The sequence below is a fragment of the Theobroma umbraticum genome, unplaced genomic scaffold (assembly GCF_002168275.2).
Source record: "Theobroma umbraticum cultivar Fairchild unplaced genomic scaffold, ASM216827v3 scaffold_95.0, whole genome shotgun sequence".
Classification (NCBI taxonomy): Eukaryota; Viridiplantae; Streptophyta; class Magnoliopsida; order Malvales; family Malvaceae; genus Theobroma; species Theobroma umbraticum.
The window spans coordinates 3,038,271-3,064,537 of record NW_018397257.1 but is presented as its reverse complement, the minus strand read 5'-3'; the positions used below and the strand labels follow the sequence as shown (position 1 = coordinate 3,064,537).

The 26,267-nt window shown below is 32.3% G+C and overlaps 2 protein-coding genes across 2 annotated transcripts; one reads left to right on the top strand and one right to left on the bottom strand.

Annotated features, from left to right (window-relative positions):
* Positions 1 to 348: 348 nt before the first annotated feature.
* On the top strand, positions 349 to 8,472 carry CMT3 (chromomethylase 3). Its single transcript, XM_021422429.2, has 21 exons — positions 349 to 885; positions 1,080 to 1,114; positions 1,659 to 1,758; positions 2,980 to 3,087; positions 3,170 to 3,289; positions 3,375 to 3,474; positions 3,589 to 3,800; positions 3,903 to 3,968; positions 4,057 to 4,308; positions 4,483 to 4,541; positions 4,618 to 4,684; positions 5,944 to 6,273; positions 6,353 to 6,421; positions 6,491 to 6,577; positions 6,673 to 6,760; positions 7,117 to 7,232; positions 7,391 to 7,495; positions 7,587 to 7,630; positions 7,717 to 7,786; positions 7,898 to 8,001; positions 8,093 to 8,472. The coding sequence occupies exons 1-21, from the start codon at positions 421 to 423 to the stop codon at positions 8,262 to 8,264; spliced, it is 2,769 nt and encodes a 922-aa protein (XP_021278104.1). The 5' UTR covers positions 349 to 420; the 3' UTR covers positions 8,265 to 8,472.
* Positions 8,473 to 9,810: 1,338 nt separating this feature from the next.
* LOC110412785 (uncharacterized) lies at positions 9,811 to 10,751 on the bottom strand. The gene is made up of 2 exons (XM_021423407.2): positions 10,423 to 10,751; positions 9,811 to 10,326 (listed from the first exon to the last, which is right to left on the bottom strand). The coding sequence occupies exons 1-2, from the start codon at positions 10,543 to 10,545 to the stop codon at positions 10,255 to 10,257; spliced, it is 195 nt and encodes a 64-aa protein (XP_021279082.1). The 5' UTR covers positions 10,546 to 10,751; the 3' UTR covers positions 9,811 to 10,254.
* Between the last annotated feature and the right edge of the window lie 15,516 nt (positions 10,752 to 26,267).

Genomic DNA, 26,267 nt, shown 5'->3' with positions numbered 1-26,267 from the left:
TGGAGATAACTCCGCACAAGATTTATCGACATCGGCATCTGTTCAAATAAAATATGATAAAGAATTTTAATTATTATTTTTTTCTTATATATATAGTAGAGAAACACAAAATATTGATATTCTTAATGAAACATGTAATGAGTAAATGTAATTAGAGTGAGTTAAAAATAACAATTGCAGTAAGTCAAAATAAGGAAAACGACTTCAACCCACGATTCCCGAAATCACTGTTTCAATTTCCCGCCTAACCGCAGTTATTCGAAAATTTCGTTCCCTCTCCATTTTGGAAATTAATTAATTAAATAAAATAAATCCCCCCGCCCTCCCCTCCCTTCTCAGCATCAATTTGCTCCTCGTGCAAATAGTCGCCCCATCGCCGAGTTTCAGCTTCCCGCTCTCCTCTCTCTCCAACGCCTAGCCATGGCCAAAACGTCGTCTTCATCTAGGAAACCTACTCGATCGAGCCAGAGAAATAAAACGACCATGTCAAAGCCCAAATATGAGGAAGTCACCGATGTCGCTCATGAAGAAGAGAGCACTCAAGTCTCTCGTGGAGAGGAGAGCACACAAGTCTCTCATGAAGAAGAGAGCACTCAAGTCTCTCGTGGAGGTAAGCGCAAAAACAACTCTGCCTCTGGAGCTTCCAAGTCTAAACGAAGCCGACCAGAACTGGGGTCGAAAACTTCGCCGTTCAAATCGGAAAGTGAAGACGTTGGGGTCCTTGGCGGCGATGGGAGCGGCTGCCAGAAGACGCCGTCAAAGTTGAAAGTGACCAGACGAGCTGTGCACGGTAATGGGAAAGAGGAGCAGGATGCCAGGTTTATCGGCGAGCCGGTCCCTGACGAGGAGGCAAGACGGCGCTGGCCAAAACGCTACGAAGGGGTGGTAATATATAAACAAACAATAAACAATTGCTTCTTTCATTTCTTTTTTGGGAAAAGTAGAATCTTTTAAATATTTCTATCCGTTTTGAATTTATTAGTAGAGAAGGTAGGTTATGTAGTATATTTCCTTCTGAATGCTTTTGTTTATTTATTTGTTTGCATTCTGACTTGAATTTCAATTCTCTCTATGTTCAGGAGCAAAAACAAGTTGTTTCAAAGAATTCCAAAGAGTAAGTAAAATACATCAATCTATAAGCCAATTTTCTTTTGTTTATTTACATTGCATCTATTATATAACTCATTTAAGGGTCGTTTGCTATTCTTTTCTAAAAGTTTTATTTTTGAATCGTTTCCAATTAATAGCAGCATGGAACATGTTTTGGTTAATGAAGTGTGGGTGCAAAACTTAGGCTCTAAAGAGATGGTGGAGGCAATGACTATGTGGTGGGAATGGTGTTAAGGGGTTAGAGGTCTGAGTTTAACACTGCATAAGTGTGAAATAGAATCATTTAGGCTTTTTATGGGTGAATAGGCTTCTACCGAATGAATATTGAACAGCGAGGACACTGTTACTGTTATTATTATTTTTTTTGTGAAATATGAATGCCCAAGAATTTATCCCTTTCAACAATTTTAGAAATTTTGTATTGTGTTTTGGTTGCTTGAAGAGAAAAAGATGCACCAAACTAACTTTCCTTGTAGTTTTCAAGACATAAAACACAAAATGAAGCATTATCAAATGTAACCCTGGTTTTCTCAATTTATTTGGCACAGTGAGAATGATTCAGAGATTATTCAAGCTCGACGGCACTACACTCAAGCGGAGGTTGATGGACGTGTGCTGTATAATCTTTATGCTGATGCTCATGTCAAAGTCAGTATATACTTGTTATTGCCATTTTTTGATGCATCTACCATTTTGGAATGACCAGTCATGTTGGTCTTGTGCATTTGTTGAATTGATTCATATGTCTTCTTTCACTCTATTTTTATTCATTGCATTGTTAACTAATCTTGTCAAGTTGTTTTCATTTCTTTATTTGACTGTTGTTTAGGTTATATTAGGCATCAAAGTGCAAAAATATCATGTCTTGCTAATATGTTTTGGAATGGGATATGGTGTGGTATTTATTTATTTTGAAAAAAAAAATTGCAGCCTCTTAAGATTTGATGGAAAATTCACTTATTTATCATTAGAACAAAAATAACGCTTCATCTGCCCTCAAAAAGTAACGGTATGAAGTAATCATTAGTTTCGGTGAAGATTTTGAATGGATATTTAAATTGTTTGAGTCTGTATTTTGCTGTTGGATTTTTTTGGAATTGAAAATAATTGACTTTTTTCTCTTGTTAAATCATGTAGCTGAACTGAAATAATCAAAATTTACTGGTTGATTGGATTTTTTTTATATGATAATCATTGCTGTTTTTGGTTAGGCTAATTTCATAACTCAGCAATTCACTTTGCCACATTCTTCTTTCAGGAAAAGAATTTCAAGCTGGTTTAATGCACTATCTTACTAAATATTAGAAATTACAATTAACCCTACAGGTTATAAGTAGAACAAGATAAATATGTGAAGTGTTAAAAGAATTTATTAATTCTTCACTCAACTTTTTTTTTTTGACACTACTTGTACTAGATTGTAGATGAGAATCAGTCCGTCCTAGGCATCGCATGTTTAGAATTTTTGGCATTTGTCTTACTTTTCATGGATTCTCTCTCTTGTTTCTTTTTTTGGTACAGGTGTGACTATGAAATGCACCTTCTTTAACTAACAGAAAGTAAATGGTTAGGAACTTGAGTCAAAACTGTATGGATTTGTTGGTAGATATCATCGATTAATCAATTTTGTTATCAAATGGGCTAGTAAAAAGAGTAATTTGGGACTTGAGCTAAGACTATGCTTTTCTATACATGCAGAAAGTTTTAATTGTTTCATCAAGCTTTGAATCTGTTGTTTTTGTTGGGAATGTGTTGTTTTTGTTGGACTATGTGAACTTCATAAATAATTTTTATAAATGTGCTTACCAAGTTAGTTCTTAAGAGTAGGGTAATTAATTTAACCTTATTTCCATGTTTATACATGTATAGGCTGAAGAAGGGCAGGATTATTATATTTGTAAGATTGTAGAAATGTTTGAGGCAGTTGATGGGACCTTGTATTTTACAGCTCAATGGTTCTACAGAGCTCGAGACACTGTAAGAAGCATTTTTTATACGATTTCTATTGTTTTCTAACCTTTAATTTAGCATTACATTTGATTTGCCTTTTCTTTCCCAGGTAATGAAAAAGTTAGGCCACCTTATTGATAAGAAGCGTGTATTTTTTTCAGAGATTCAGGATGACAATCCATTGGATTGTCTTGTTGAAAAGCTTATAATTGCAAAAGTTTCATTGAATGTATGTTATCTTGTCTTGTATTTTTGCTTTGGTTCTTTCTCATATATTTTCGGCTTCTTCCTACTAATGTATGTTTGCCTTTTAGGTTGATTTGGAGGCAAAGAAGAAAATGATTCCATGTTGTGATTATTATTGCGACATGCTGTATCTTTTGCCATATTCTTCTTTTATTAATTTATCCCCAGGTAGTTTTCCCCTTGATTGCCCTATCCTTGTCTATTGAGCTTATGTATATGAACATTAGAAAATTAATTATTTGTTTCAACTTCTAATGTTTTTTTTTTCTTTCTAAATCATAGAAGATAAAACAAATTGCAGTGAAGCTTCATCAACAATTTCTAGTGATGACATAAATAGTGTTAACGAAGAAAAAAGTCAGTATGAGGAAGCCTCTCAGGCTTCAAACAATAAAAAATCACAAGTAACATTGTTGGACTTGTATTCGGGTTGTGGTGCAATGTCAACTGGTTTATGTCTTGGAGCAAATATGGCTGGGTTAAAACTTGAGACTGTGAGTTACTTAGTACAATTCAAATAATTATGCATTTTTAAGTAGTTCATACATGTTTACCTATATTTAATGATTTCTTGAATTTTAATTGAATGTTTCTAGAGATGGGCCGTGGATTTAAACAAATATGCCTGTGAAAGTCTCAAATGGAATCATCCAGAAACAGAGGTAAAATTTGTCTATAATTTGTTTTTTCATTTTTGTTGTTAAATGTATTATGTAAGAAATTTTTTGATGAAATCACATGGTATTTCAGGTTAGGAATGAATCTGCTGAAGATTTTTTAGCATTGTTGAAAGAGTGGGAAAGATTGTGTGTTTTATTTTCGTTGTTGAAATCTGAAAATTTGGAGAAACAATCCTTCAATCCGTTTGGTATGGAAGATGATGGTGATGATGATGACAATGAAGAAGATGATACTGAAGGTGATGTGTTTGAAGTTGAAAAGATTCTAGCTTTATGTTATGGTGATCCCAAGAAGAAGGGGGAACGTGGATTACATTTTCAGGTATATGAGCATTATAGCTATGCTTACCTTTAATACAATCTACGTCGAGATTGTAAAAAATTTATCTGTTTAAGCTCTCACTGATTGTAGTTAGCTTTATGTTTTGTATAGACATTATTTGGGTCTATATACTTTGGCATACTCCACCTTGACTTCTTCTATTCCTTATTCTAGGTTCGTTGGAAGAACTATGGGCCGGAAGAAGATACGTGGGAGCCACTAGAGGGAATGGAGTATGTAGTCAATATTTATGTTTGTATTTCATCCTCAAATGCAAATCTGTCTCTAACATGTAATCTCTTTTTACAGTGATTGTCGAGAATGCTTGAAGGACTTCGTTACACATGGCTTTAACTCAAAAATACTACCCTTACCTGTAAGCATCTTTTAGCTTTTGCTATGCTACTTTTTTCTTGAATGAATTTCATAAAAAGGAATTTACCTGTAGTATTGTCCCTTGCTTTCTCCTACAACCAACTAATCTCTAGGAATTGAACATAATCCTCTGGAAAATTATACTACCTCGAACCACTTTCTGTTGAGGATCTTTCCTATACATATAGCTATGACCAGGTGCTTAGTATTTGGCAAGTTTCAATCTCATTTTCATGGAATTTAACTCATGGAATAACACACTATTTGGTTCACTAGCAGTACCAAAAAGAAGAGCAGCACCTACCTTCAGTTCTAATACTCACTTAACACATCCACCAATAATTCATTATTTAACTTATACTGAAATAATGTTTGGAGAGTTATCTCATTTGTATGTTATAGAATTGTAATTGAAATGCATGTCAAACTTTCAGCTAACAATTGAAGGCTCTAGCGCACTTGAATCTACAATAGAAATCTTACCTTTTAACTTTTTTTTTTCTTCTAATAACTTTTTCCATTAATAATTCGGTTTTTTCAAGAATGAAAAATAGTGCACAATATCCAAGAAACCCAAACAACTAGACCACACAACCATGTAAAACCTAAGGAAGAAAGAGAGCGTAATCTCAAAAAGTACGTATATGCATGAGAATCTACTATTTCATATCTTCTATATAGTGTCACTCAAGATATAACCAAGTTGGTACCGGATGCACCTTTTTCTAAACCAGTCATTCTTTGCATTCTAATAGTTTCCCTACGGATTCCTACTTATGGACTCTGGATGTGGTTTCTAACTAGGTTCTTACATTAATTTTGAGGACCCAAGTGTCTTACCTGCATTAATTTAAACTGTTCAAGAAAATCAGGCCCAGGTATGCTAATGTAAAGTGAGAAGTCAATGTAACATAGATAAACTTTGTTAAATGCACATATTCAATAATTGGCTCACAAATTGAACTCCAGTCCTTTCATTTTCCCTGAATGGACTGTTATTTCTCTATCCGAATTCTTTAGGCTGTAGTTGAAAAATAGCTGGAATACTCTACCAAATCTGTTTCTTCTAATTAACTGTAGCATACAAGCGCCAATATTTCGTTAATACAACATTGTTGCAGTACCATGGTCTAAAGCTTTAATGTCAGCATTGTGAAAAAACAAATGCAGAGTATTTTCTGAAGTCAGAACAATTTTGCCTTGCTTTTGTTGCTATCACAAATTCTTAGTCTCTTGTATATTTTCCTGCTGGTCCTATAGGGTGATGTCGATGTGATTTGTGGGGGGCCCCCATGCCAAGGCATCAGTGGGTTTAATAGGTTTAGAAATAAGGAAAATCCTTTACAAGATGAAAAGAACAAACAACTTAAGGTTTTCATGGAGATAGTGGAGTACTTGAAGCCAAAGTTTGTTTTGATGGAGAACGTTGTTGACATTGTAAAGTTTGCTGAGGGATTTCTTGGACGGTATGCCTTGAGTCAACTAATTCATTTAAACTACCAAGTTCGAATGGGAATGATGGCAGCTGGTGCTTATGGTCTTCCCCAATTTCGGATGCGTGTTTTCTTGTGGGGGGCTCGTCCTACTGAAGTGAGTTTTATATATTTAAGTCACTGTAAATATAGAAAAAGCTAAAGCTGTGGTTTAATTGGATGTTCACTGTTTTCAGAAATTGCCACAATATCCACTTCCTACACATGATGTTGTAGTAAGAGGTGTCATTCCCCTTGAATTTGAGGTACAAGAACTTTTTATTTATTTTTAATTTGAAAAGCTTCCATTTTCGTATAATACTTTATGAATGTAGATGAACACAGTAGCCTATGATGAAGGACAAAAAGTGGAGTTGGAAACGAAACTTCTACTAGAAGATGCAATTGCTGACCTTCCTGCCGTATGTCCTATGATTTCTTGATTTTTTTTTCTGATTTGCTAGTTCATTTATCTTTTTACTTATGATACATGTATTTGAGTTCATTATGCATTTAGGTTGGAAATTATGAGCATCAAGATGAAATGGACTATGACAAGGATCCTCAAACAGAGTTTCAGCGGTTCATTAGATTAAGAAAGGAGGGTAGGAAGTTACATACTTATTTATATGTTTTGAATTCCATATTCAAAGCCATATTTGGATCAGTATCATTTGTGTTTTGTAGTTTGAATGTACATTGCTTCTTTTACTCTTGGTTAGCAAGGAGAAGATATATATGCTAATGGTTCTACTACTCTTGTCAGCAACTTATAAACGATAATTCTTCAGAACTTTGCAACCAATTTTTTTGGATAAAAATTGGCTTTCCTTTTCTTTTTGTACGATGGTGTTACTTGGTTATGCAAAAAAAATCTTGTGTTGTTTCATCATGACCTGCATGTTTCAACTTCATGAAACTGGTTGGACAAACTACGAGCATATTTCTTTATGTCTTGTAGAGATGCCCGGTTCTTCGCCAAAGGCAAAACCAGCAAAACATTTGCTCTACGATCATCGGCCGCTCGAACTCAATGTCGATGACTATCAGCGTGTTTGCCAGATTCCCAAAAAGAAGGTATCGCATTTCCATCTTAATCTAATCAGTCATATAACCTTTTGTTTTTGCTTTTTTATTTTTTATTTTTATGAATATTAGGTATGCCCTTGGCTGCATCTTCACTTGCTGAATTCCATTCCTTTTCCTGTTTCATTCTGTGTGTGTGTGTTGATTAGGGAGCAAATTTCAGAGACTTACCAGGTGTTCTAGTACGTGATGATAACAAGGTGGAATGGGACCCCAATGTGGAGAGGGTTTATTTGAAGTCTGGGAAACCTTTGGTAGAGAGCGCACTCTTCCGTTTTAATTTATGTTGATATTCTACATTATCTCTTGTGTTGTACTTGATAATATTATCATAAACAATGACAGGTCCCTGATTATGCCATGAGTTTTATTGGGGGATCATCGTCCAAGTGAGTGGTTTTTTTGTTTGTCATGTATTTGTTGCTTGATGATGTATTTGACTTGATGACTTGACCCATGATGAATTTGTGTATAGACCCTTTGCTCGTCTATGGTGGGATGAAACTGTACCAACAGTGGTTACCAGGGCAGAGCCTCATAATCAGGTTATGATTTTATGCAGTATATATATATATATATATATTTATTGTGTTAAAATCACATTTACCCAAGAAACCATTTCTGGAGTGGCTAAATGTTGCTGTGTTTGTTTACAGGCGATTTTACACCCTGAACAAGACCGTGTCCTCTCGGTTCGTGAGAATGCAAGACTACAAGGCTTCCCTGATTACTATAAGCTTTTTGGCCCCGTTAAGGAAAGGTACTTCTTCTACTGTGTTATCAATAAACATATAATTGGTTATAATATTTAATTATTATTCGATTACAATGTTGGCTGGATTATCTTTAAGGTACATTCAAGTTGGGAATGCAGTTGCTGTGCCTGTAGCTCGGGCATTAGGCTATGCGTTGGGTTTAGCTTACCAAGGAGTTCCAAGCGATGAGCCACTAATGAAACTTCCCCTGAAATTCCCAAACATTATTGAAAGAATTTCTTCTGAATCATCTGAAGACAATTCATAATTTGTATATCATCTGACAAACCCATCATTCTTGTCTTAGGATTATAGTTGAAGTAATCGTCACATTGAAGATTTGGAAAACATTTATTTTGTTACTCACAGTATATTTAAAAGGTTTAGTTGCATTATATTCTTTCTCTTCGGTTAGCAGTCATATTTGATTTTGAATATGATTTAAGAAATAAATTATTTCGGAAGGCTTTTGTTCTCGTGAGTGAGTTGAAATTTAAGTTTAATTTCGTGTGATCTTTAATTTTGAAAATAAAGTTTCAATTAGTTTATAAATTATGAATGTATGTTTTGAATTTAAAAGATAGAATAAAATATTTTTACTTTTTGAAGTTTTAATTTAAATTATATAAAAATTTATTAATTTTTAAAATAAATGTTTCGTTTTAAGTTTAAAACATCATTAATGAAAATTATGAAAAGATTATAATATTTTTTTATTAATTAAAAATTTTATTATTATACTTAAAAAAATAAAAAAAATAAAAAGCATTTATCGGTGTTTTTTGACTCACCAAGAAAGGGGAGCATTGGTGCACCGCTGGAAAGCCTGATTTGGGGTTATTTAAGGGAGCATTAGTGTTCCTTTGAGGAGCTCTATCGAGGCTCTCCGATGCTTCCCTTTTGTTTAATTAATCAAAAATATAATAATAATTTATAAAATTTAATTAAAGATAAAGTTATTCTTTTATCTTTATTACATTAATAAGTTGATGAAAATACTATCAACAGTTAAACTTACATGTCTAATAAAAAATATTTTATTGAGATAGAATATTTATTTCAAAAATTAAAAAATTTTTGTATAATTTGATCAAAATTTTAAAAAATAAAAATATTTTACCTCAAAAAATATATTTGATAGTTAGTGAAATATTTATGTTTATATATTCATAATTTATTTTATTTTTTATTAATATGAGATTGTGATATTTATATTAAAATATAAATATTTTTATAATATTAAGTAAAATTAAATATAAAATGAAACTCGAATTCACTCGAGTTGTCAAATTGTTTTTGATGCCTAAATTTGAATTTAAATTGATTTTTTTTAAAATTAATAATTTAAATTTGAAATAAGTTGAATCCAAATAATTTAAGTCATTTAAATCATTCAATTCAAACAATTTGACAAAAGATAAATTTAAATTATTATTAAATTATAAAAAATACCATTTTTTATTTTGATAAAATATTATTAAATTATAATAAAAGATCATTTTGTTTATAGTATAAATAATATTAAGTTATAATAAAAGATATTTTTATCTTTTGACAAAAATAGACACTAAATTATAATAAAATATATTTTATCATTTATTTTTTAGATTATTTTAAATTTATTCTTATTAATTAAATATTAAAGTAATATTATAATGATAATTTCACTACTATCTTATCCTATTATCACAAAATAACCAAATATCGAACGCTTTCATCCATACAATTTGGAGAGCATATGTTCTACAATTATTGCATCATAATTAGTTAATTTTTTTGAGTCATAAATTAGTTAATCAGAATGATAAATCGTATAGAATCTATCAAAATATCAGATGAAATTTATACTTATAGATAGTGATTCTTATACATAATTTTTTGTTGTAATTGAATAAATATTTCCAGATTATAGTTAAAAAAAAATTGCAAATAAAAATCTCCCTTTACACTGATATAATTAACACTGCAAATTGTTACCTTCACCCTAAATTGGAAGATTGAAACATAAATCCCTTGCATCTATGAACGCTGCTGCTGCCATTACACTCTCTGTTTTAGCACCAGCAGAGCTACCAAGTCAAGCAATTTCAACCCAAACCTTTAAAATTAAACAAAAAAAAATAAAAGGGGGCAGGGGGTGGGGGAAGAAGAGAGAAACTTTTACAGTCCATTAAGGTAGCAAGCCAAAATCCATGGACACCGAACAAACCCAACAGAAGGGAGAAAGAAAAACAGCGGTGAATCTGAGTTTGATGGGTTCATTTGAGTGAAGGAAGAGGAGGCAATCGCAGCACTGCTTCCTCTGTCTCATTGGGGTCTGATCTCAGTATCTGCCACCAATAAAACCATATATCATTAAAAACAGAAGAGCTCAAATTCGATTAATTTTGATGCACAGAGAGAGAGAGAGAGAGAGGAGTGGTTACTGGGTCTTGAAGAGGAGGCTTGGTGTCGTCTTCTGCAGGTCTGAAGGGGGGCTTTTCAGTCTTGCGCTGGGATTGGCTTTGGCTAGTGTTGCTGGGTTTCATCGAAATCTCTGCACCTTTCATCTTCCCCTTTTCTCTCCGGGCGAGCTTTAATTAATGGGAGGTATTCACCTCACACTTGGCCGTTTAAAGGATGCCGTTCCAAGTCTTTTCCATTTGAAAGATGTATGAATTTTACATGTTATTTGTGAAAATCCTAGTATTAACTTGGCTTGTACAAAGGTCCTGAATTAATTCAGTTTATGCAACTGAGTTCTTGTATTTTTATTATACCGAAACAAGTCTTTACTTTTTTATTTATATCTCAAAAATTTCTATTTTTATTATTATACATACAAAAACTCTTAATTCACGATCATCAAACTTAATATCGATTGATATTTTTTTATTCATATGACATGATGACGCGCTCATGCGACAGTTGAGATGACTATATCAAATGCCATGTGATTAGTGTGAAAGAGATAAATAAAAAAAGAAATCACCTCAATTGATATGTGATCATGTAATCAAATCACGTTATATGTTATATAAATAATAGAAAACACCAGTCGACTATCGTTAATTTTTTATTGTAATTTTTTTTAAAAGAAAAACACTTATAAATAACTTCCCCTCATAATGGATGTGTTGAGACCCTCCCTACTTTCCCAGTCCCATTAGAAATAATGACAACATTACGCTGTAAGCTTAAAAAAATGAGTTTAAAAATCAGTTAAAAACTAACAGTTAGCCAATTTTTGGCAATTAATTAAAATTCTGCATGGAATAAAACATTAATCCAACACGATCTCCATCTGCAGTAGCCAGTTTTCTTCTCTGTTGATGTTTTGCAACCTTATAATCTACCACTTCATGAAAGAGGCTTGGATCAAGCACACAGTTCTCACTCTCAGATACAGCTGCTTGAACAGTTTGGTTATTTCCCTTCCAGAAAATCCTTTAGTTTTAGCTGCAGCTTCTCTTAAGATATCATTAGTCGCCCTTGATCTCAATCTTTTGAGTTTGATTTGAAATTTTCGTTATGAGTTAAGGACTTATGTGGATACACTAAAAGAATATAAAGACTTTTTGAATACAAATGAAAGGATACGTGGTTCTTTGGGTACGTTAAAGGCATATGAGCACAAATTAGTATGAATGGCTCTCGTTCAAGCTCTGGAGAAGCCTCCGTGTACAAAAGGAAGTGGATCACCTGGAGACAAGCACTAAGAAGATTAAAGTGATCAATGATGGTGGTAAGCATGTAACAAGCCAGGATCCTCCTGCAAAGTCTTTCAAATAGACTCTGCTGTACGGGAAGAAAGACATAGATGATGCTGTGGCTATGGGGAATATTGAGAAAATCATTTTTAATGTCGATGATGAGTGGTTTGATGATGATCCGATGGAGTCTATCCCTCATGTACATATATAGATGAGACCGGAAGAATATGCTACCACGACCGTGGTGTTCTTCTCTTATTATTAAACTAAGGGGAAATCTTTCAGTTTCTCTTTTCTTCAATATAAAGTTTCTAAACTCTGGTGCCTTGAAGGAGATACAGAATTTATCGACTTGGGACTTGGCTATTATATTGTCAAGTTTTGAGGAAAAAAATTATATGATCGAAGTGCTCACAAAAAGACCTTGGAAAATTTTAGACCACTACTTGATAGTGTAACGATGGAAACCGAACTTTAGGTTGTTTACTACTACTGCTGGGACAACGACCGTTTGGATTAGACGCCCGGAACTCCCTATTGAAAATTTTAGTGAGGATTTGTTGATGATTATTGGCAAGCTTATTGGAAAACCTTTAAAGCTCGATGCAGATACCAGCTTGGCAATCCAAGGTAAATTTGCTAGAATTTGTGTTGAAGTTGATCTCTGTAAACCCTTGGTTTCCAAGGTTAAAATTGGAGAAATTATTCAAGTTGTTGAATATGAAGCCATCCACATAGTTTGCTTTCGTTGACTCCATATGTTTTTGATAATTACTAAACATTCTTCATTCATTAATGTCTAACTTCATTATTTAAGTATACAGAATTAAGTTAATTCCCTCAATAAAATGAATAATTAAAAACAAGGTCATATAATAGATAGGTTAATCAATGAAAGTGGGAAAGATGAAAAGTGTTAGTGAAGATAAGGGTTTCGTAACTAATTAGCAAAAGCCTTAATCAGTTAAGGAATGGTTGGGCTATAAGTTGAAGCAAACTAGAAAAATCTTAATCAGTTAGCATGAGACTTAATTGATTAAGGAGGTGCTAGACAACGCAAAACAGAGGTGTGCTAATCGATTAAGGCATGAGGTTAATCGGCTAGAGCACAAGATTTGAAGAACCTCAAAGTGCCAAAATTCGAATTTAAAATAATTCTGACCATTGAAGGGAGCCAAAAAAAGAAAATTCAAATTCAAAAATTTTATAATTGATTAGAGCTTCTGTTAATCAGTTAAGGGTAAAGGAAGTGAATGCTTAATCAGTTAAAGGAAGAGTTAACCAAATAAAAGAAGTTTGCTGAAGTAGAGAAGCTTGAAGACAGAGACTTCTTAGTCAGTTAAAATCTCCTGTAATCGGTTAACGCAGAGCACATAGTAGTGAGACAGTCCAAGGCAGAGAAGCTGTAATCGGTTAGAGCTATCTATAACCAGTTAGTCGAACTTTGTCTATCTATTTGAATTTAAGCTCTAGACGACAAAAAAATAGCTAGAATGACATTAGAGTTGTCTCCAATGGTTAGAAACTGTCACCAACATAAAAATCTGACTCCTCAAGCATAAAAGGAAGCTTCAACTGTCAAAGAGATAGTTTTGAATTAAAAAAGAGCCATTTTGAGCAAAAAGCTAAATATTCTTCACCAAAAACACTTGTTCTTCATTCTTATATTAGAAAAAGTGTTTAAGCTTGCTTGTAATCTTTCTAGATTTGTAAAAACTCTTAGTAGTACTTTTTTTTCTTCTTTTTCTTAGAAAATTAGAGTGTGAGAAGCACTTTAAAGCTTATTGTAAGGGAATAAAGCTTGAGTTATAGGATCACCTTGTAAAAGCTTGGTGAAAGTTGTTAATTCCATTGGTATAGTGAAGTTGGGCTAAAAATCTTTGATTGGGAGATCAAGGTAGTGTATGTAGGTCAAGTAAACTAAACCATTATAAATACTCTTGCATTGTCCACTTCTCTTTACCTTTCCTTACTTGGTGTCTTATAATTCTAACAAGCTTTAGACCTTCCTATCATTTAGTTGATTAAGAGCTTTACAAGCTTTAAAGGACTGACTAAAAATTTTTAAGTACTATTTAGCCCCCTTCTAGCACTCCAATGGGACCAATAGCTTTGGCTGTGGAATCGTTGGTCATTGTAAGGAAAATTGTCTTTTGAAACAGGGTATGGTAATGGCCAAGGTAGAAGTGGGAGGTCTAATTGGTGAAGAAGCAAAGGTGGAGAGGATTAAGGACAAAAGCTAACAAATTAGGAAGGATTAATGTTGAAGGATCTCCAAATTGATTTGATGTTTTGGTGGAGGAAAATCAAAAGAATATTGAAGACTTTCATCTTGAGGGTAGAGATGATGAGGAGGAAATTCAAAAAGATATTTCGAGAGATAATGTGAGAATTTTTTTGTCAATTTAAGGAAAGCTTGGAGAAGTTAAAGACAAATATTCTTGTGGAGAAGAATTGGCCACACTTGGCAAGTAAAGAAAATATTTGTTAGTATAGAAGTCTCAATGAACAATATATCAAGAGAGGGTGAATTGGTATATTTAAATTCTTTTGAAAACTAAGTATAAAATCAAGAGTTTTAGCAACCAAGAATTCAAAAACAAGTATGTGATTTTCTTAAGCAAGTTTTCAACAATAAATTGCAAAGAACAAGTGATAAACAAAAGGTAAAATATTTTTCCTAAGTCAAGTGAAAACAAAGCATAAATAATGAATCAAGGTAAAATATTTTTCTAAGGCAAAAGCAAGTGAAAAATCACAATGCAAAACAATTAAAAGAAAGACATAAGATTTTTATAATGGTTTGGCTTTCTATAGTGCTTACATCCACTCCTTTGAAACACTAAGGAATTTCAAATCCATTAAGGGAAATGAGCTTTTTAAGGGATCAAGCAAAACCTTCACAATAGCTATTTCCTGTGATCAAGAAAAACCCTATTCCTTACAATAGCTTTTTCACAAGATCAAGCGAAACCTTTCAACAATGGTTTTTAACAAGCTTAACCACAAACCCACAAGTAGCTTTGCAAGGTTAAGCTAGAACCTTTACAAAGATATGTATACACAAAGGTATAGCAAAGTATTGCCTCACAAAGACTGAATGCTACAAGTTTAAGCTTTGGTATGAAAAGGAGAAATGATCTCAGAAAACTTTTTTCAAAGATTTTCAAAGCAGTGAGCTTTTCTGCTTTCAAATCTTGTTCGAAGACTAAGATGAAAGCTAGAGAAGAAAAATAAGCTTGAGGCTCTCTTTAGGGTTTTTCTCTTTAATGGCGATTTTCTCTTGTTTCAAAATGATTCAAATAAGTCCATTTATAGTGCAAAGGATGTTTGGCACCATTAGACACAAGTTTGAATCCATTTTGCTTGTTCTTGAAGCTTGAGGATCAATTACACGCTCTTAAGATCAACTATATTCTTCAAAAATCTCGAATTAGGGCTTTTATAGTCGACTAAATTCATCCTATACTCGATCCAACTTTAAAGAGTGTGTAACTTTGAAGTTTTAGACTTGAGGTATGACTACCATGCCTTAAGGATTGACTAAGTCTCCTTGAAGTTTAGTTTTGCATGATGCTACTATTTGTTTGTCGACTGTTATGTGATCAAGATCTATTATAGCTCATTCCAGCTTGGTTTTTCATTTTATTCCAGTCAAGGATTGACTAGCACTTAAGGAAGATCGACTATAGCTTCACAAAAGTTTGAGTTTTTTGTGAATACTACTTGAGGATCAACTACCTCTTTTAGATGATCGATTGTGGCTAGCTTGAATCATGTTTCCATGTTCGTTTTTGCCCATTCTGCCGTAGGATTGATTGATGCTTTTCTAGGATCGACTGGAGCTTTGTTTCCTTAAGATTTCTTATCATTTTGACACTTCATTTTAGATATTTCATCCTTGCTCTTTCCTTGTGCTCTAAAATCAATTTAAGGCATGTTTGCTCTTTGTTTCCTTAGCTGAATATTCAACGTTTAAAAGCTTTTGATTTTTTTTAATGATGCATGACTTTTCAAAAATAATTGTATGATCTTAGGGGGCTAAAAATATGATCTAGACAATTTGAAATGCTTGTCATTAAAACCAAGATGTCATGCTATTTTGTCAAATCAAAACATATGTTAATTCAATGCTAACAATCTCCCCTTTTTTGATATCACAAAATCATGAGCATATTTGCATTTGAAATCTCTTGAAAGCTCCCCCTAAATCTATTAGTCTCTATGCCCTAGTTTGAAAACATTTAAGGCATTAAAGTTCAAGTGAGAATAGTAAATAAAAATATTAAAGTTTAAGTGAGAAGGGTAAATAAAAATATTAAAGTTTAAGTGAGAAGGGTAAATAAAAATATGAAACCTATGCTCTCCCTTTCAACATATGCATGATGTTTTCAAAATAAGTTTTAGCCTTTAAATAACTCAAGAGCATTTCAATATGCTCATGAACCTTCTTGCCCTTTTTGTTATATCAAAATGGTTAAGAAAAGTGAGCTTTAAGCACTTAAACTCAAGAGACAATGGTTAGTGATAATAATCAAATATATAAGCAATAAAATCAACATTCCGAACCATCAATCCAAAGTAATGATATATTTCCATTCAATATATTCAATCAAAACATAAGAAAATATTCAATCAAGAGCAAATATATATTAAACTAATAATGCCACATATAGATATATGTATATAAGAGCAAAATCATGTGGGCATTACATCATTTAAGCTAAAGAACATAAAGATAAACGTAAGCACACCAAGGCATATAAAAGTATCCATGAGTATACACATATAATAAAGCAAGCTAAGGTAAATATGACATGCATGAATAAGATGTGTGCAAGTCATCTAAGCTAAGATCCTCCTATAGGAAGGAATTTTGCATAATGAGCTTTAAAAGATTGTAGATGCTCAAGCATATGCCTCATTTGTTGATCCATGTCATTAAAGTGTGCATCCATAGCATGCTGAATAACATCAGATCTCTCTTCATGAGTGTCTTGAAAAAGATCAAGATGTCTAGCATTTTCCTCCAAAATAGTCATAATCTCGTCGAGTCTTGTATTTGTACTCAATTACCAATTGAACTAAAAAGCATAACACTGGATGGTGGTTCAGTGGAAGCTTAAGGATGGATCTCCTCATCATCATCCATATCATCACTCTCAGCTTGATGTGCTCTTTTGTGAACCTATCTACCGTTGTCATCCTTAACACCCCATTCTAGCAATTGTGATCTTGTTAAGGCTCTTGATTTTGGGTTGAGTGATGGCATCATCTAAGGATGTATCATTGTTTAGGTGAGTTAGCAATCGAGTGATAACTTGTCCATACATTAAACTAGATCTAGTCCCTATCACAACTTTTCCCAATATCTGTAAAAATGAAGCTTGTAAGATCAAGAAGAGTCTGAAGCTTAATGTGAAGAAAGAACCAAAGATCTTCCTTAGACATAGATGAGTGTTAGCTAGGCACTAGTCTCAAAGTCTAAGTAATAATCAAATTGCAAAATCTTGTCCATTATGGATAACCTAGTAACTTATTTAGGAGTACCAAGATTGTTCACATAAAGTTCTTGCTCTAGGGATTCCACTGTCAGACCATCACTAACACAAGTCATTGCAACAAGTGTACTATGAAGTCTAAAAACTTCTTTAATTAGTTCAGTAGTTATCTTGAACAATGTACCCATAATATAAATAGCGAAAGCATTCTCATAAGTATGAAGTGCATTCTTATCTTTACAATTCATAAATGCATTGCTATAAAAGACGCTAACCAGTTTCTTAAACACAGGGATATTCAAACTTAGACAATCATACCAACCTAAATTCTTCAAGTTCTCAATGTAAGGAAACCCAACCTTTTAAAGAAATTTAAGATCAATTACCCAACCATGGTAGACAGTCCTTGAAGCAAAGAGATTCTTGTAACAATTGTAAGCATCAACATCAGGAAAATTTTCATCTTGAAACCTTGTAACAGAAGAGCTTGTTTGACCACTTTGAGCAGTCATTTTGTAATGTTTTGGTGGTGTTATGAGTGACTCTTGATAGAAATTTTGAAGTGAGAATCGATTAGAAGCAGAGGATAATAGACTATGAAGAGCTTGGATAAGTATGAAACTTGGAGAATTGACTATTCATTGTAGAACTAAGTTCCTAGGTTTAGAATGATTTGAAAATGAACAAAATTACCCTATTTATAGTGGATGGAAATTAGGGATTTTGAATGGGCACTTTGAATCTTAAAAATCTAAAGAGAATGGACCTAGAGTGGGGAATGAATCTTTGAAGGATTAGATAAATTTGGAAAAAATGAAAAGTTCAAACATTTAAAGAAAAACCTATAAGGATCAACTAGTGGATGGTGAGGATTGATCTTGGCTTTTTAAGAGTTGCAAACTTGACTATTGATTCACTAGGTAGTCGATCCTATTAGTGACCTAGTTGACTCTGGCTTTGTAACTTTGACTTTTGAGTTTTAAAACTCCAAGGCTAGTTGATCCTTTTGATAGAATAGTCGACTATATTCGTTTAAAAATCCAATTTTGGCTTCTATTTTGAAAAATCAAGAGCATATTGTTGAGCTTGTAAAAGATGTAATTTTGAAAACTCATGAAGGATGATGGAAATCCTAGAGATGGATGACTTGTAGGTGTAGTGTATGCATGTATGATATGAACAATGTATAATGCAACATGATATAGTATAATAACACACATATATACACAGATATATTTATACAAGCAATCAAATAATTAATCAACAAGTGATAGAATCAATCAATTAAAAAGATAGAAATTCATACAATTATATTCAGATACATAACTACCTGAATAATCAATAAGCACACACACACAAACACATAAGAAAAAAAATGAAGCATAGTCATGGCATAATTCATCACTTAAGCACAATTGTTAGGCATTATCAAGCACAACATTAATATAGTGTCTGAAAGATATTACCACCATTTGTTGAATTTCCATCAAGCTCATTCCTGAAGACTTCAAGTACTCATGAATTACGGGGCAAGGTCAATGATCAACTTCTTCTTAACCATTCTTTAATTCAACACCAATGAGATGTGCATGATACAATCAGGTGAGTAGGTAAAGTGGATAAATACATTATAGCATAATCTTACCTTCCCTTAGATGGATCATGAGATCAAGAGGTTGGAAATAAATCATGAGCATATAATCAAGGAGTGTTAAAATGAGTATTCAATATTTTAATATAATATTAAAAAAATTTATGGAACTAGAGAAGTCTGAGTATTTAGGTAATTGTTCAATGTATGTATACAATACTGATAATTTCTAGAAGCATACATTCATTAGTGCCCATGCTTGTTCAGGATGTCAATTAATCATATTAAAAATATTCTGCACTTCTCATATTAAAAATTTATTATAGAACCCATGCATACTTCACAATTTTGTCTCTTTGTGAGACATTTTTCAAAGGGTAATATAAAGTAGGGTGTCCAAATTTAAAGCAACAAATACATATAAAAAAACCATCATACTTTTTATTATCTTTAACAAAGAAATTCTTAAGATGGGTTTCTTTTTGTGTGAAATCATAACCTAACCCTTCTTTGTTAAAGAAAGCCCTTTACAACTCCAACATATCATTCAATTTTTGTTGGCTATCTTGAAACTTAGAGAATGTGTTATGCAAGCATCATCTTTCTTTTTCAATAAGTCAATTTCATTTTACATGCCTTTCATGATATTTTCTAGATCAAGCTTACTCTTGACTAGATTTTCATTCTTTACTTTATGTTTAGATATGATGTCTTTGTATTTCAAACAATAAATCACAATGTGGAAAATTAAAAACAAGACACAAGATTTTTATAGTGGTTCAGCTTTCTTTAGAGCTTACATCCACTTTTTTGGAACACCAAAGAATTTCAAATCCAATAAGGGAAATGAACTTTTTATGGGATCAAGCGAAATTCTCACAATAGCTTTTTACGGGATCAAACGAAACCCTTACAATGCCTTTTCATGATATCAAGCAAAACCCTTCAACAATGGTTTTTACGAGCTCAACTATAAACCCACAAATAGCTTTTCAAGGTTAAGCTAGAACCTTTACAATGGAGTGTAAAGTTTAGCAAGAAAATGCTTATACAAAAGTTGGGTGCTAGGAGTTTAAACTTGAATATAGTGAGAGAAGAAATTTCAGCTTGAATGAAAAAAGTATAGAACTTTTCTAAGCTTGGTGGAAGACTAAAATGAAGCTAGAAAGTGAGGATAAGCTTTTGGTGATCTTTTTAGGGTTTGAAACTTTGTCTCAGATCTTATCTTTCTTCCAAATAACTATTTATAGTTGGTGTGAAGTTTGAGTCGTTAGACACAAGCTTGAATCAAATTTAACTATTGTTGAAGCTTGAGGGTCGACTATAACACTTTTAGGGTTAACTATGTTCTTCAAAATTTTCAAATCAGGTTTCATAGTTGAGTATAACCTTTCTTTATTCAATCCAACTCCCGAGAGCATGATTTTTGCAAGTTTAGGTTGTGCTAGTTGACTACCCTTTTGCTAGGGTTGACTATGGTTGTGTAAAGTCCTTTTTCTCATGATTTTGACTTGTCAAGGTTGACTATACTTGAGTTGGGGTGGACTATGTCTGTTCAGTTCTTTATTTTCTTGAGCTTTCTGGAACAAGGTCGACTACAGGCATTCCAAGGTTGACTATGGTTTAATATTCTTCAAGTTTTGCACGTTTTCTACCTTTTGATCAACTTGAACTTCTCTAAGGTCAGCTTTTGACTTGTGTCTTAAGCTTTTTGTAGCTTTTTAGAGCCTCTTTAGAGCTATTTCTTCCTTGTCTTGTTCCTACAATCAAATAATAATTTAAGACATGTTTGCTCTCTGTTTTCTTAGTTGAGTATGCATTGTTTGAAAGCTTTTATGATATTTTCTAGTGATTGATGGCTTTTCAAATAATTATGTGACCTTCGGGGATTAAACATATATTTGAGACAATTTCAAATGCTTAACATTAAGCTCAAGATAATGTATAGGTTTTATCAAATAAAACATGATGCAACTCAAGGCTAACAATCTCCCTCTTTTTGGTATGACAAAAACATAAGTATATTGCATTTAAAATTTCTTGAAACCTCCCTTTAACTTAATTAGTCTCTATGCCCTTGTTGAGAACATTTAAGTATAAGTGAGAAGGATATAAGAAACGAATATAAACTTTAAAAATTCTCCCTCTCAATTTATGCATAAAGTTCAAAAATGTTTTCAAGAAAAAAAATTTAAGTTAAGATAAGAGCATTTCAATGTGCTCATAAACCTTCTACCTTTTTTGTTATATAAAAAAGGAATAGAAGTGTGACCTTTAGAGACTTAAATTCAAGAGACAATGATCAATGATAATCAATAAGTATAAATAAACATTGAGTCTAATAATCTTCTCTAACCATTAAATCAAAACAGTGAGATACACTTCTGTGCAAAATATTCAATTAAGAGATCAAGAAATATACCCATTCATCATAATTTGAAAGTATTAAATCAAGATATGTTTCCAATCAATATGTATTCAATCAAAGCAAAAGGGAAATATATTCATATAGCATATCCAAAGAGTAAAATGTATAAGCAAGTCATAATATATTTCTACTCAAGATATTCAATTAAAGCATGAAGAAATATATTCAACCATTGCAATCAAGGGACATTACATGTCCTTATCAAGAACGCCACATATAGATATGCATTTATAAGTAAAGTGTGAACGTTTCATTTTTTAAGTTCAAGTTGGATATGCATATAAAAAAAAGCACAATCAAGTATAAAGCATTTATAAGTATGCACATGATGTGAACATGATGTGTAAGAGTAAGATATTTAATCAAGGCATTATGGAATATATCAATATATCGTGAATAAATAAAAAATGCCACACATAAGTATGTATATATGTATGTGTGTGTGTGTATGCAAAAATGTAGTCATTTTATCTTTTAGGTTCAAATATAAATATACATACATAGATAAGCATAAGTAAGAATAAGCCATACATAATTACATAAACATGAACAAGAATAGTCAAGCAACAATAAAAGAGTCAATTAAAAAAGGAAAAAAATCAAGTATACTAGTACCTATATAAGTCAAAACATAGATTTGTCAATTAGTCGTGACATATTCGTAATACCTAGTGCTCCTCTAATTTTGAAAAAGGCTTCTATATCTAATGGCTTAGTAAAATTGTCAACTAGTTGATCTTGAGTGCTTACATATTCTACGACTACATCTTCTTTTTGTACATGATCTCTAATGAAGTGATGTCTTATTTCAATATGCTTTGTTCTAGAGTGATGGATGAGGTTTTTGGTGAGATTAATAAAACTAGTAGTATCACGCTTAATGGGAATCTTTTCCATTGGTAAACCATAGTCCTCTAATTATTGTTTCATCTAAAGAATTTGAGCATAACACCTATCTGCTGCTATGTATTTGGTTTCAGTTGTGGATTAGGCTACACTATTTTGCTTCTTGGAAAACCATGATATTAGCATTTTTCCTAAAAATTGGCAAGTTTCAGATGTGCTTTTTCTATCAACTTTACATCCTCCAAAATCGGCATTTGAGTAAGAGTGTAGTCAAAGGATGAGTTCTTTAGGTACCATAAACCTAAGTTAGGTGTGTTATGAAGGTATCTAAATATTCTTTTGATAGCACTTGAGTGAGACTTTTTAGGTGATGATTGAAACCTAACACACTACCCTACATTAAAGCTTATGTAGGGTCTACTAGCGGTAAGATAAAGCAAAGAACCTATCATTGATCTATATGTAGCTTAGGGTCATGTTGTCGGATTATCCATGCAAGTGCATGTATCGTTAAAAAAGCAATATAGTGAAAAGTAGAATGCCAATCTCACAGAGAATTGAATTAATTCTTACTGTTAACTACTAAAATTAGCACACTGTGATCTTATTCAAATAACCAAATTTAAATTATTAAAAAGTAAAATTAAATCAAACATGCTAAAACTCAAACTAATACAAAGTAAATTGATAAATTTGTTTTAAAAATACTAGACCTAAGATTATGATATCCCTCAACACTTCATTTGAATAGTGTATCCCTCTTTTAACTTACTTCAATGGATTAAGTTGCTAATTTAGAGTTTTAAATTATTTACAAGTCTCTGTCAATTTTCTTATAAAAATATCTCTCTCAATTAACTTACTATATGCCTATGCAAATTAAATTAAATTAAAGAGAGATTCATTAAGTTCATGCTTTAATCTTGGCTACATATAGCTTATAGGTATATGTCTACCCTATGTGAAAATCAAACCACCTAATTAACTAAGTACATTTGGTTATACGCTATTCTATTCAAGGTCTTCCCTAAATCTCCTTCATCAAGGTTTAACTTAGGTTTCCAATTCAATCTAATTGGTGATAACGTAATTAGGAAGCATTAAGAATAGAATAGAAGAAGCAGCTTAAAGCCATCAAACATAAGCTAGATAGAAATAAATAATTTAGACTATATATTGAGTTCAATCATAATCTTAGATAACAAAATTAGTCCCTCATAATCTCACAAAGCATCATCAAATAAAGTTTAAACTCTGAAACCAAACCAAGACAAATAAAGAATAAAAAAAATAAAAAAACTTTAAGAGTTGAAATCTTGATTTCCAAATTTTCTTCAATCTTTCAATTTCTTTTCAACTTTAATGAGACTTTTCTTTAATGATTTTGTGGTTGAATCTTAGCTCTAAATCTTATGTTTTTCGTGCCTCTAAAAATCCTTTGAAAAGTTGCAAATATAGGTTCAAGTTCGCGTCAAGAAAGAAGTCTGAATCAACAAGGATTTCTAATCAGCAGTAGATGTGTTGTGGCCTCAATCATTTAAGGGTGAACAAAACATGGAATTCATGTCAAGGTGCCATGGCTTACCTTCTTCAAGGCCGTGGGTTTGCTTCCTTTTTCTTGGACTACTGTAGTGCTTTAACTATGACAAGGTTTTTAATTACCTCTAAACTCAAATTGGGCAAAGTAGTAAACATGAAAGTTGTAGATTTTTCTCTTATATTTCAAGTTTCCAAGAATCACCTAATTTGGAGTTCATTAGAGAAAGTTATGGTCAAAATATTGAGACATGTGCAGTCAACGTCTGCTTCTCATGAACACACATCTTAACAACTTTTCATCCTTTTAATTGTATACATATAGAATTAGAAAATTAATCAATAATAGCATATCTTAGGCACATTAACATCAATTTATGTGTAAATTTAACTAAGATTAGATTGACTCACCTAATTAACCAACTTTAAATGATTAAATAAAATCTACTAATTTCTATATATTATTACAAGAACTTTCTAAATTATTATCATAATTAAGTCCAAATAACTCTATATTATAGAGTTATTAGATCAATAGTTGTACCTCTCTCATCAATGTCTAGCTTTCTAGATATGCCTATTGGAGTGGAATAAGATCTAGTTCCCACTATTTCAAACTTCTTGAGCATGTCACTAGTGTACTTGGCTTGATTGATAAATGTACCATCTTTTCTTTGCTTTATTTGCAATCCTAACAAGTAATTTAGCTTACTTATTATGCACATTTCAAATTCTTCATACATTACTTTGGAAAATTCTTGACCAAGAAATTCATTAGTAGCACCAAAAATTATGTCATCAACATATACTTGTACTACTAAAATGTCTTTTCCCTTTCATTTAATGAAGAGTGTCTTATCCACCTTACCTCTATCAAAGTCTTTGTTTATTATAAATTTTGAAAGTATTTCATACCAAGCCTTAGCTACTTGTTTTAGACCGTATAAAGCCTTTTTTAGTTTAAATACATGGTTGGGAAAGGTTGGACTTTTCAAATCTAGATGGTTGCTCTACATATTCCTTTTGATTAATTTTCCCATTTAGGAAGCACTTTTAACATCCATTTGAAACAATTTGAAATTTATGTAACATGCACATGCTAATAACATCTTAATGGCCACTAAACTAGCTATGGATGCATATGTTTCATCATAGTCTATACCTTTCTCTTGGCTATATCTCTTAGCCACCAATCGAGCCTTTTTTTTCGTTATATTTCCATGTTCATCCATCTTATTTTTAGACACCTATTTAGTTCGTACAATGGGATAATCATGTGGTCTAGATACTAATTCCCATACCGTTCATTCATCTTATTTCTAAGCACCTATTTAGTTCCTACAATAGGATAATCATGTGGTCTAGGTACTAATTCCCATACCTCACTTTTTTTCAAATTGATTTAGTTCCTCTTGCATTACTAAAATGCAATGTTCATCATTTAAATCATCATCAATATTCTTAGGCTCAATTTAAGAAATAAAGGCAACATAGTGACAAACATGTTTGTCTTTTACTCTTGTCCTTACCCGTTGTGTGGGATCACCAATGATCTTGCCTTCATCAACATTTTTTCTCGTAATGGGGTAGTTAGGGTCTTTGTCTTCAATGATTTGTTCAATATGTTTTTCTTCTTCTTTTCTTGCCTTTTCGCTTTCTTTGCAACCTTCTCTATTAAGATTAAGCTTTTCAATTTGCTATTAAAGGATACCTATATCATCACCATAATCTTTCTTTCTAAAAGGAGGGTTAGAATCATCAAAAAACACATGTATTGACTCTTTAACCACTAGTGTTCTCTTATTAAATACTTTACAAGCTTTGGAGTATGGACAATATGTTAGAAAAATTCTTTCATCACTTTTAGCATCAAATTTTTGTAAATTATCTTTCCCATTGTTTAATACATAACATTTGTAACCAAATGGATGAAACTATGCTATATTGGGTTTCTTGCTATTAGGAAGATAAGCTTAAAGTAAAGTAACCCAGAGGGGGGGTGAATTGGTTATGAATTAGAAATTTCCCCATTTTCATAAGAACTTTGAAAATACAATATAAGATAGCAAAACAAAGTATGAAACATATAAGCAAAGTGCAGAAAGGCAAAGAGTACTCAATCAGATTTTTATAGAAGTTTAGCCTTCTAATGCCTATGTCCTTTCCCTTGATAGCATAAAGAGTTTGAATCCACTATCAACTTGCGTTTTCAACAAAGTGAGGCGTAACCTTTAGGACTTGCCTTTTGACAGGATTGGCCATAACCTCAACCAAAATGCCACCTTGTTTAGGTTAAAGCACAACCTTTACACAAGATATAGCCTTTTAAAGGATCAAGCAAAACTCTTCAACCTTTTGCTTGGAAGTATAACCAATACAATAATGGATTCTTAAAACCTCTAATAAGGCTAGTAAGGAAGTTTAGGTTCAGAAAGAAGAGAGATTTCTTAAAAGAAATTAATGATAAAAGAAGGTTTAAGCTCAAAAAGTATTAGTTGAAGGATAAAAATGTGATCTTTAGGTTTTACTCTTGCTCAAAGATACGATTTTTTTACTAACAGCTCTTTTAATTGTTTTTCCTCTATTTTTCTCTTCAACGATGATTCAAAGTCTTTCACGTTTTCTTAAATCACACCTTTATAAACCATGTGATTTCTTGCCTATTAGAGTGAAATTT

What these genes read in the sequence shown, in the direction of transcription:
- CMT3 (XM_021422429.2), top strand. Translation starts at nt 421, where the DNA reads ATGGCCAAAACGTCGTCTTCATCTAGGAAACCTACTCGATCGAGCCAG. An exon ending in CATTAGATTAAGAAAGGAGG is followed by an intron (nt 6,761 to 7,116) that starts GTAGGAAGTTAC and finishes TATGTCTTGTAG; the next exon opens with AGATGCCCGGTTCTTCGCCA. An exon ending in ATTGGGGGATCATCGTCCAA is followed by an intron (nt 7,631 to 7,716) that starts GTGAGTGGTTTT and finishes ATTTGTGTATAG; the next exon opens with ACCCTTTGCTCGTCTATGGT.
- LOC110412785 (XM_021423407.2), bottom strand. Translation starts at nt 10,545, where the DNA reads ATGAAAGGTGCAGAGATTTCGATGAAACCCAGCAACACTAGCCAAAGC. An exon ending in AGCCTCCTCTTCAAGACCCA is followed by an intron (nt 10,327 to 10,422) that starts GTAACCACTCCT and finishes TATTGGTGGCAG; the next exon opens with ATACTGAGATCAGACCCCAA.